The sequence below is a fragment of the Cherax quadricarinatus genome, unplaced genomic scaffold, assembly GCF_038502225.1.
Source record: "Cherax quadricarinatus isolate ZL_2023a unplaced genomic scaffold, ASM3850222v1 Contig272, whole genome shotgun sequence".
In the NCBI taxonomy this organism is placed as follows: Eukaryota; Metazoa; Arthropoda; class Malacostraca; order Decapoda; family Parastacidae; genus Cherax; species Cherax quadricarinatus.
Window position 1 is genome coordinate 112090 of NW_027195298.1, and position 12637 is coordinate 124726.

The following is a 12637-nucleotide window of genomic DNA, read 5'->3' on the forward strand; positions in this document are numbered from 1 at the left end:
CATGTTAAGGACACTACCAGAGTGAGAGGGGAGGATGAACCAGCAAAATTGGACCTTGTGTTCACCCTGGGTAGTTCAGACATTGAGGACATCACATATGAGAGTCCCCTAGGAGCTAGTGACCACGTGGTTCTGTGCTTTGAATACATAGTAGAGTTGCAAGTGGAGAGAGTAACAGGAGTTGAATGGGAAAAGCCTGACTATAAAAGAGGGGACTACATAGGGTTGAGGAACTTCCTGCAGGAGGTTCCGTGGGACAGAGAACTGGCAGGAAAACCAATAAATGAAAAGATGGAATATGTAACAACAAAATGCAAGGAGGCAGTGGAAAGATTTATTCCCAAGGGCAACAGAAACAATGGGAAGACCAGAACGAGCCCCTGGTTTACCCGACGGTGTAAGTAGGCAAAAATAAAGTGCAATAGAGAATGGAAAAAGTACAGAAGGCAGAGAACACATGAAAATAGGGAGATCAGTCGCAGAGCCAGGAACGAGTATGCACAGGTAAGGAGGGAGGCCCAGCGACAGTTTGAAAATAACATAGCATCGAAAATCAAGACTGACCCGAAACTGTTGTATAGCCACATCAGGAGGAAGACAACAGTCAAAGACCAGGTAATCAGACTGAGGACAGAAGGTGAAGAACTCACAAGAAATGATCAGGAGGTATGTGAGGAGCTAAACAGGAGATTTAAGGAAGTTTTCACAGTAGACAGAGAAAGGGCTCTGGGAAGACAGCACAGAAGGGAACATCAAGAGGGAATATACCAACAAGTGTTGGATGACATACGAACAACCGAGGAGGAGGTGCAGAAGCTGCTAAGTGACCTTGATACCTCAAAGGCGATGGGACCGGACATCTCCCCATGGGTCCTTAGAGAAGGAGCAGAGACGCTGTGCATGCCCCTAACCACAATCTTCAACACATCCCTTGAAACTGGGCAACTACCTGAGAAATGGAAGACAGCAAATGTAGTCCCCATATTTAAGAAAGGAAACAGAAATGAGGCACTAAACTACAGACCTGTGTCTCTGACATGTACTGTGTGCAAAGTCATGGAGAAGATTATCAAGAGGAGAGTGGTAGAACACCTGGAACGGAACAAGATTATAAATGAAAACCAGCATGGGTTCATGGAAGGCAAATCCTGTGTCACAAACCTTCTGGAGTTTTATGACAAGGTAACAGAAGTAAGACACGAGAGAGAGGGGTGGGTTGATTGCCTTTTCCTAGACTGCAGGAAGGCCTTTGACACAGTTCCCCACAAGAGATTAGTGCAGAAGCTGGAGGATCAGGCGCATATAACAGGGAGGGCACTGCAATGGATCAGGGAATACCTGACAGGGAAGCAACAACGAGTCATGGTACGTGAAGAGGTATCACAGTGGGTGCCTGTGACGAGCAGGGTCCCACAGGGGTCAGTTCTAGGACCGGTGTTATTTTTAATATATGCGAACGACATGATGGAAGGAATAGACTCTGAAGTGTCCCTATTCGCAGATAATGTGAAGCTGATGAGAAGAATTAAATCGGATGAGGATGAGGCAGGACTGCAAAGAGACCTGGGCAGGCTGGACATGTGGTCCAGAAACTGGCTTCTCGAATTCAACCCTGCCAAATGCAAAGTCATGAAGATTGGGGAGGGGCAAAGAAGACCGCAGACAGAGTATAGGCTAGGTGGACAAAGACTACAGACCTCACTCAGGGAGAAAGACCTTGGGGTGACCATAACACCGAGCACGTCACCGGAGGCACACATCAACCAAATAACTGCTGCAGCATACGGGCGCCTGGAAAACCTGAGAATAGCGTTCCGGTACCTTAATAAGGAATCGTTCAAGACACTGTACACTGTGTATGTTAGGCCCATACTGGAGTATGCAGCACCAGTCTGGAATCCACACCTGGTCAAGCACGTCAAGAAATTAGAGAAAGTACAAAGGTTTGCAACAAGGCTAGTCCCAGAGCTCAGGGGAATGTCGTACGAGGAAAGGTTGAGGGAAATCGGACTGACGACACTGGAGGACAGAAGGGTCAGGGGAGACATGATAACGACATTCAAGATACTGCGGGGAATAGACAAGGTGAAAAGAGATAGGATGTTCCAGAGAGGGGACACAGAAACAAGGGGTCACAACTGGAAGCTGAAGACTCAGACGAGTCACAGGGACGTTAGGAAGTATTTCTTCAGTCATAGAGTCGTCAGGAAGTGGAATAGCCTAGCAAATGAAGTAGTGGAGGCAGGAACCATACATAGTTTTAAGAAGAGGTATGACAAAGCTCAGGAAGCAGAGAGGGAGAGAACCTAGTAGCGATCAGTGAAGAGGCGGGGCCAGGAGCCGAGTCTCGACCCCTGCAACCACAATTAGGTGAGTACAATTAGGTGAGTACACACACAAACACTGACCTGGAAGATGACGTCTCCGCCGCAACTACATACGCAACAAGGAGCCTTCACCCAGTAAAGGATGTCATTGGAAGGGTTCTTGATGGTAAACTTGGCAGCCCAGGGCGTGCAGAAACTCCACTCCTGGTGCACGCTGCCCATCATCTGTCCGAGGTTGCTCACTTCCATCACCTAGTGCAAGGTGTAACATGGAGCTGGTCAAGACCTTTTAATTCACATAACTGAAATTATTCTCCCCTTCATCTTACAAACCCCCCTACCATTCCCTACTGTATGACCCTTACAGATTTAGTGCATCCCATAAATGTACTACAAATACTATTTTTTTAACAAACCGGCAGTCTCCCACCGAGGTAGGGTGACCAATAAAAGAAGAAACACTTTCATCATCAATCACTTCATCACTGTCTTGCCAGAGGAGCGTCGATACTACAGTTCAGAACTGCAAATATCCCCACCCCTCTTTCAGAGTTCAGGCACTGTACTTCTCATCTCCAGGACTCAATTCTGGCTTAAAGGTTTCTCTGAATCTCTTCATAAATGTTACCTTTCTCACACTCCAACCGTATAAGTCATAAAAACCACGCTTACACAAGCTTGCTAGATCCCTAAGCTCCTCGCACACAAAACCTCCTTTACCCCCTCCCTCCAACCTTTTCTAGGACCTCCATCCCTCCTTCCCTCCACTAGTAATATATATGCCCTCCAAGTCATCCTATTTTGTTATATCCTCTTTAAATGTCCGAACCACCTCAACAACCCCTCGCCAGCCCTTTGAATAATACTTTTAGTAGCCCCACACCTTTTAACCTGCAAGTTACGAATTTTCTGCCTAATATGAGTGGGTAAAATACTATTAACAAATTTTGCTGAGAATAAGAAAACGTTTTGGAGTGAGATTAATAAGTTAAGAAAGTCTAGGGAACGAATGGATATGACAGTTTAAAGTAGAAGAGGAGAGTTATTAGATGGAGAGTGGGAAGTATCGGGAAGATGGAGGGAATATTTTGAGGAATTGTTAAATGCTGAAGATAGGAAAGCTGTGATTTCGTGCACTGGGCAGGGACGTATAACATCTTGAAGGGGTGAAGAAGAACCAGTTGTAAGTGTGGGGGAGGTGCATGAGGCATTGGGTAGAATGAAAGGGGAAACAGCAGCTAGGATTGATGAGCTCAAGACAGAGATGTTAAAAGCAGGTGCTGATATAGTTTTGAAATGACTGGTGTTTTTATATAATAAGAGGGGAAGGCACCTAGGAACTGGCAGAGTGCATGCATAGTTCCTTTGTATAAAGACAAAAGGAACACAAGTGTGTAAAAATTATAGGGGAATAAGCCCGATGAGTATACCTGGTAAAGTGCATGGTAGGGTTATTATTGAAAGAATTAAGAGTAAGATGGAGAGAGGGATCGCAGATGAACAAGGAGGCTTTATGAAGGGTAGGGGGTGTGTAGACCAAGTGTTTACAGTGAAGAATATAGGTGAACAGTATTTAAATAAGGGTAAAGAGGTTTATCGTTGCATTTATGGATTTGAAAAAGGCATATGATAGGGTAGATAGGAGACCAATGTGGCAGAGGTTGCAAATGTATGGAATAGGTGGTAGTTACTGAAAGCAGTTGAGAATTTTTACGAGGATAGTAAGGCTCAGGTAAGAGTATGTAGGAGAGAGAGAGAGATTATTTCCCAGTAAAAGTAGGCCATGGACAGGGATGCGTGATGTCACCATGGTTGTTCTTATATTTATAGATGGGGCTGTAAGAGAAGTGAACACTCCTGTGTTGGCAAGAGGAATGGGATTAAGAGATAATCTTACACAAAGTGGGAGTTGTCACAGTTGCTTTCTGCTGATGACACTGTGCTTTTGGAAGATTCTGAAGAGAAGTTGCAGATGTTGAACTGTCTGGAAGGGTATGTAAAAGAAGGAAATTCAAAGTGAACATAGGAAAGAGCAAGGTGATAAGGATAAAGGTGAACAATTGAATATCAGATTGGAGGGAGTGTGGAGGAAGTGATACTTGGGAGTGGACTTGTTAGCAGATGGGTCTATGAAAGACGAGGTGAATCATAGAACTGATGAAGGAAAAAAGGTGAAGTACTGAGGAGTCTGGAGATAAAGAATGTATGAGAGTATAGTGGTACCAACGCTCTCATATGGGTGTGAAACATGGGTGGTGAATGTTGCAACACGGAGAAGACTGGAGGGTGAGATGTATCCGAGGGCAATGTGCAGTGTGAATACAATACAGAGAATCCGTAGCTTGGAGATTAGGAGGTACGGGGTTTCTAAAAGTATTATCCAGATGGCACTGAAAGAGCTGTTAAGGTGGTTTGTACATTTAGAGAGGATGGAACAAAATAAAATCACTTAGAGGGCATATAAATCTGTAGTGGAAGGAAGATGGGGTAGAGGTTGTCCTAGGAAAGGTTAAAAGGAGGAGGTAAAGGAGATTTTGTGGGCGAGACGCTTGGACTTCCAGCAAATATGCGTGAGCGTGTACTGACTGATGTAGTGGTCAGACTTAGGCTTGGTTACAAGTACTGACTGATGTTGTAGTGGCCAGGCTTAGGCTTGGTTACAAGTACTTCTGGCAGTTTGGGAGAGACACAGATGATGATCAAACTAAATGCAAATTATGTGGACAGACATATGGTCACTGTCTTGAACACTATGTGCTTAATTGTCCACTTATTGAGGAATATAGAGATAAACAGTATAATAACCGATGGGACATGTCAAGATATCTTATTAATGAAAATAAGATACCAGATATACTAAGCAAATTTCCTAAATTTGCTTGTAACAGATGAGTCACCTGTTAACCCTTTTGGGGCCTAGTTCCTGGGCCTTTTGTGTATCCATATACTCTTGGGCTACCGTCCACAGGATGGATATAGAGTGCACAATAAACTAGCCACTTCGGTGGCAAAAATCTAAAAGAGAGGAGCGAGTGGTGACGAAAGTTTTTTTTATGACTTGATGTGCTGCTGGTGTGTGAGCAAAGCAACATTTATGAAGGGATTCAGGGAAACCGGTTAGCCGGACTTGAGTCCTGGAGGTAGGAGGTACAGCGCCTGTACTCTGAAGAACGGGTGTTGATATGTTGCATTTTTTTTAAACTGTTGTGTAGGCACTGCTCTGGCAAGACAGTGATGGAGTGAATGATGATGAAAGTGTTTCTTCTTATCGAATCGCCCTGCCTTGGTGGGAAACGGCAGGTGTATTAATAAAAAAAAATTAATAATAGTAATACGGTTTCCCATGAACATAAAAGTGTAAAAGAGACAATACATGTAAACAATGAGCTTAGAGCTTATGTAAACAACAAAATAGTGTAAATTCCCTCAGTTTACATGTTAATGAGACGGACACCTGTAAGCTGGTCTATCGCTCAGCGCACCTGTAAACAGCAGGGGCTGCAGCAGTTGGCGCATTTCAAGGGTCGGTTGAGACGCATAACTTCCTGTCCACAGTTGTTAGTGAAGGCCGTCTGGAAGGGGCGAACGTTGGCAAGGAAATGTCTGCTGCAGAAGGTACTGTGCTCCTGAGCGAACAAGAACTCCTGTCCCACACTGTTCTTCAGTATGTACTTGTTCTTGAATTCTAACGCAGTCATCACTGTAATTTTAACACGTAGTTATACAGTCTGTCCTAAACAGCTTTCTAAAAATGAGATGTAAAACTTATAAACCATATAACATGCTGTTATTATAACATAACTGCACATTTTTAAACAATTTAACACACTGTAAATTAAATGCAAGACCTACAAAATTTTACATTTCATAACCCATTTATCTGTTTATCCTGGGGAATTAAATTATGAATAAGATATCCTACAAATTGTAGACTCTATTATTAGATCATTTACAGCCACTGTACATCTTCCTGATGAATTTGTAATGAGCAAAAATGAATGGGAAAGCATAACGGTAGACATTTGAACTATGGAAAATTTCATATTGGAAGCAAATTCTACAAAATTTTCCCATGGTTTTATTCATGAATTTTGTATCAGGATAAGAAATCTGCAAAAATTTTGGACTTCCAATAATTCTAGGTTCACCCTCATTGGCTGCTGGATTATCTATCAAGTCAGTTTCCTGTTTATATCATGCATTGCGTCTACTGTGTCAATTCTCTACCTACAACCTAAGTAGTGGTAGTAAGTTATATTTACAAAGGATTTTGACCGTCGGGTCACCCAGGGCTTATAATAACACACATACACGCGGCCAGTGAAGAGGCGGGGCCAGGAGCTGTGAATCGACCCCTGCAACCACAACTAGGTGAGTACACACAAAAAAAGGTGAAATTAACAAACTATACAAGCCACGACCATAAACACTGGACAAATGAATAGCAAGTTAAAATAAACTTTGCAACCTGAGATCTTGTATGTTAAATCAGTTCTTTCTCTCACGTTAGTAGCGTCTTAATTACCACGTTAACTGTCAGGGTCATTAAGCCCCTCATACATAAATTGCATTAACCCTCAATTTGCCAGGCCACTGTCTTAACACATCAGGTCCCAGTCTAATGTGCATAGAACAAGCTGCGTCTATGGTCGATAATGAAGGATCTGCACGAGAGGAGCGTCCTACTTACCCTCGCACATCTTAACGATTTGTTGTATGGCAACCTGGTCTAGCTGAGCTAGATACTCCAAGCCAGGGGGCGCTACAGGTTTATGTAGGGCACTGATCAACGACCTCGACCCTAGTTCCATCAGATCACTTGCCATGATGTGATAACTGTAGAGAAAAGGAGGATAAAATTTTAAGATCTGTGGAGAATGGTACTAAAAGACCTATGAAAAACGGTACTTGCTGGTCTGTAGAGGATGGTACTTGAAGGCCTGAGGTAAAAAAGACAAAAACACATCACCATACATACAATATACAGTATATTACAGCCGCCTCTATGAGGAAGCCTTGCCAGTGGTGCAGAACTCTAATAAGAAATTAGGGCTGATTCTGTATGTTGTTGATAACAAACAAGATTTAAAGAGAAAATGAAGTTTTATAATGAAAGATATCCTTTGCGATTTTTTAATGCATTAACCAAATAGAAATATTGAACAGAAAATAAAGCAAATGAGCGGAAACTTAAGTACAGAGCATTATAGTTCTCGCCAGTTACCTGATATTTTGAGAAATACTTATGATATCACCTAATTATGAAAGTCAAGATGGGTTTTCTGCAGTTCATATAAGAATACAGAGATTTCAGTATTCACAGTCTTCATGGTTCGAAACGCAACATATCCACTAAGACTGGTGGAACAAATCTACTAACTGATATACAAGAAATCAAGACATTTTGCAAAGGCAAGCAATATTTGTGACATATTTCAGCATAAAACTGTACAGCATGTTTTGCAGGTGGATGATAAGAAACTATCTGAGTAGTACTAAAATTTCAAGAATCATTATATAGTTTATTCTCTTTAGGAACATTCAGTTATCACAATCAGTTCCAAACACTTATTCGACTCCTAGAATAATATGCGCAATACAGGAGGGGTGACCAACTGACCCATTACATAATTTATGAGTTAGCACCTAAACAACTTTTACTATATCATAAGATTTCAGTGAGGGAAGGAAACAACACAACATTCGCAACCCTAAGTTACGTGGACCTGGCAACTTTCTGTCCCCAATCAACTATGGGTGGGACTTATGCCAATATCCATAATCAGACCTCCAGCTTCGGATGTTTCACCTAATATTTAGTGAGTTAAACTGTCGTAAAGGATATCATTGTGACTCTCAGCGAGCTAGACTATTCTATTCCTTCACGTGTGGTCTGTGTCATGCTCTTCACCGTGAATATTTATCAACAGTTCAAGATGATACCAATCAAAAAAATGCATCAATGGACACCTAACGTGTGTTTGGAGGGGAAGGGGCAGAGCAATTATATATATATATATATATATATATATATATATATATATATATATATATATATATATATATATATATATATATATGCAAAACAACCACTCTGAAAGAATAGAGAAATTCCAAGGGCTTTCGTGACTACTCACATTATCAAGGAACTATGAATGTGAGTAGTCACGAAAGCGCTTGGAACCTCTCCATTCCCTCACAGTGGTTGCTTTGCATATTCCTAAATCACCTGTTTACTGCGATCTTATTGCATATATATATATATATATATATATATATATATATATATGCAACAAGATCACAGTAAACAGGTGATCCCAGAATATGCAAAACAACCACTATGAAAGAATAGAGAAATTCCAAGCGCTTTCGTGACTTCTCACATTATCAAGGAACTATGAAAGTAAAGCATCCAAGGAAGCTATATAAGGGGTCTGGCCAGCACATCACTATCAGATCCCACAACGGTTAAACACCTGACGCGCGCCGACCCAACTTGGATAGGTCCTTTGCACAACTCACCCACAAACTATTCTACCCAAGAAAATTTAAAAATTATTTGTCCAGTGTATTATTAAATTCTTCCCAAATTCTATTAATTATAAATGGATCTAATTTATATAAACCAAAGGAAATATTCATAATGTCAAAACTGCTTTTTATGAAACAAGATTCAATTATATTCCTGTCGACCATGGACTTGCTTGATACTACTTTCTCAACTTTTTGAAAATCAATTGGATGGTTAAAATCTCTTACATGAATAAATAGAGCATTGGAATCTTGTCCAGTTCTAATGCTATATTTATGTTGTTTTAATCTTAGTTCGAGATTTTTACCAGTTTGACCGTAATAAACTTTATCGCAAATTTTACAAGGAATCTTATAGACACATCCATCAGCATTTTGGGGGGGATTCTTTATCAAAAGTTTTTTTACTGTATCAAGATTTTTGAATACAACTTTAATATTAAAAGTCTTAAGAAGAGAAGGCATATCGACCAAGTTTTCATGGTAAGGGAGAACCAACATATTTTTAGTTGAATAAGGCTGGTTGTCCCTTTTTGGATTGTAAAAAGTATTTCTAGCAACTTTAAAAGATTTATCAATTACATTTCTTGGGTATTTTAAATCATTACCTATTTCATAAATTTTGGATATTTCCTCATCTATGAACTCAGGACTACAAATTCGTAAAGCTCTCAAAAACATTGATGAGAAAACAGACAGTTTGACTCTATCTTGATGCGAGGAATAATAGTGGACATAGGAACAGTTATTTGTAGGTTTTCTGTAAATTTTAAATTTGAATTCATTACCCTTAATAATTAAAACATCTAGAAAAGGCAATGAGTTATTTTCTTCAAACTCAACAGTAAAGTTTATAGAATGGGCTAAGCTATTTAATTTTCCAAGGAAATGGTGTATATCTACATTTTTGGGCATAAGACAAAATATCAACATATCTGAACCATTTAGCTCTATTAGGGAGGATTGTGTTAAGCAACCTTGTTTCAAAAAATTCCATGTATAGGTTACTAAGAACAGGTGAAAGAGGATTTCCCATTGCCATACCAAACTTCTGAGTGTAAAACTTATCATTAAATACAAATTTTGCATCAACAATGCAAAGTTTAATAAGTTTAATGATAGTAGGAACTGGCAATGGTAAATCATAGTTAACGAGTTCTTCAGATAAGAAACTTAATAAATCATCAACAGGAACTTTCGTAAACAAGGAAGTAACATCAAAACTAACCATGTTAAAATCATTTAAGTCAGTCAATGAGCTTAATTTATCAACCAAGTCTATGTTGTTTTTAACATTAAAGTTAGAAATTTTGCCAACAATAGGGCTCAAAATATCAACAAGCCATTTGGATAATTTATATGAAACTGACCCTATGGAGCTAATAATTGGTCTGACTGGATTCCCTGGTTGCCAAAATTTCTAACTTTAATGTTAAAAACAACATAGACTTGATTGATAAATTAAGCTCCTTGACTGACTTAAATGATTTTAACATGGTTAGTTTTGATGTTACTTCCTTGTTTACGAAAGTTCCTGTTGATGATTTATTAAGTTTCTTATCTGAAGAACTCGTTAACTATGATTTACCATTGCCAGTTCCTGACTTAAATGATCATGGTTAGTTTTGATGTTATTAAACTGTTGATATTTATTAACTTATCTGAACTCGTTAACTATGTTGCCAGTTCCTACTATCATTAAACTTATTAAACTTTGCATTGTTGATGCAAAATTTGTATTTAATGATAAGTTTTACACTCAGAAGTTTGGTATGGCAATGGGAAATCCTCTTTCACGGGTGGAGACGAATGCTTTTCGGGACTTGATGAGCTGTTGGAGTGTGAGCAGGGTAACATTTTGGGAAGGAAATCGGGGAAATCGGTTAGCCAGACTTGAGTCCTAGACTCTAAAGGAGGGGTTTAGGATATTTGCTGTTTAGAGTGACATCTAATCTGTTGCATCTACGCGACTCTGGCAAGACAGAGATTGTGTGAATGATAGTAAAAATTATTCTTTTTCGGGTTACACTGCCTCGGTGAGGTGAGAGATGGCCAGCGTCTTAAATATATATGTCGTGCCGAATAGGTAAAATTGGTCAATTAGCAAGAACTTATTTAAAATTAAGAGCTTTCTAAAATTTTATCTTATAAGTTTAAATACATATTTTATTCATTTATGTTAATGTAAAAATTAATAATTTTGTGCCAAAAAGAACCTTAGAAAACTTATCTAACCTTATTATAACAAGCGCAATTTAATTAAGCCTAATCTAACTAAATATATTTTAGATAAGTTTAGAATAATTTAATAAACAAACACAGTGAAATATATTGTTTTCGTTAGATTCAGAATAATTTTTTGCGAAATTGCTGCATACACAAATTTTAGCTTGCCTTGCTCGGCAAGAAGAGGGTTGCTATTTAAGCCATAATAGCAAGTTTTACCTATTCGGCACCACACACACACCATATATATATATATATATATATATATATATATATATATATATATATATATATAAGTAGTACTGAAGGCGGCTGAGCGGTGCATGTGGCTGAGCACTGTATTCCTGAGCGGTCCCTCCTGAGCGGTCTCCTTCTGCGCCCACGCGCCCGCGCCTTCTGCAGCGCATTCTGCAGCGTCGTCCGGATCGCCCCCACTCCCCGAATTTTTTCCCGATTTTTATCGATTTTTTTTTTAATTTCATTTTCTTGTGGTCTCCATCTCCTCGGATCAAGTTTTTGAGGTTCCCCCTCCCACTTTCACCCCCATCCCAAATTTTTTCGAATTTTTTTTTGAATTTCTTATGATCTCCATCTCCTTGGATCAAGTTTTCTTGTAGTCTCCAATTCCTCGGATCAACATCCTCCCCCACTGCCCACTTCTACCCCAAGTATTTCTCCTCTTCCTTGGATCAAGTTTTTTTGGGGTTCCCCCTCTGGGGGTAAGCATTCAAATGAACTCCCACTTTCACCCCCATCCCAAATTCTTTTCGAATTTTTTTTGGAATTTCATTTTCTTATGATCTCCATCTCCTTGGATCAAGGTTTTTGGGTTTCCCCTCTGGGGGTAAGCATTCAAATGAACTCCAACTTGCATCTCAAATTCCCTGCTCCAATTCCTCGGATCAAGTTTTTTGGATTCCCCCTATGGGGTTTTGAAATTCTTATGATCTCCGTGGATCAAGTATTTCTCCTGCATCTCCTCGGATCGAGTTTTTGGATTCCCCCTCTGGGGGTAAGCATTTCAAATGAACTCCCCCTATGGGGCATGGTACTTTCTCTTACTACAGGTCTAAACATGTGTGACGTCACCCCACCTGTGTTTACTCGGGGGTCAGTGACGTCACGTAATGACCTCACACATACAGGCTGAATCTTGTCGACTTCCCCCTATGTCAGTGACGTCACGTGATGACCCCACACACAGGCTGAATCTTGTCGAGCAGACAATAAAATGCAGGATAACACTATTTATTATACAACCAATGCATTTCATATACATCCAACAAAAAAAAATTCATTGAAAAACAGGTACAATTCATTGACTAAAATCAATATATTTTTCTCTTGAAGAAATTCTGTGCATTTTGTTCTGGATCTTCTTCGTCGTCACCACGTCAATATTACATATTTCATATACAACATAGGGAAAACATTACACATTTTCACTCTTAACCCAGGATAACCCAAATAATTCCACATTTTTTCGTTAATACCCACAACAATCCACAATTTCTTTACAAAAGATTCACTCTCCTCAAGTCTAGACATTTTTC

General features: G+C 39.7%; 1 protein-coding gene across 2 annotated transcripts in view; it reads right to left on the minus strand.

Annotated features, from left to right (window-relative positions):
* The window catches only part of LOC128693323 (phospholipid scramblase 1-like), a 66397-nt gene that overhangs the window by 40182 nt on the left and 13578 nt on the right, over positions 1 to 12637 (minus strand). For both annotated transcript variants that reach the window (XR_011391135.1, XM_070080280.1), the window contains exons 2-4: positions 7018 to 7163; positions 5810 to 6027; positions 2409 to 2579 (exon numbers count right to left, since the gene is read on the minus strand). Coding sequence is in view for 1 of the 2 variants with exons in the window: in XM_070080280.1 (XP_069936381.1) it covers positions 2409 to 2579; positions 5810 to 6027; positions 7018 to 7153 (525 nt within the window). In the remaining variant the exon portion in view is untranslated. The remainder of the gene's footprint in view (positions 1 to 2408; positions 2580 to 5809; positions 6028 to 7017; positions 7164 to 12637) is intronic.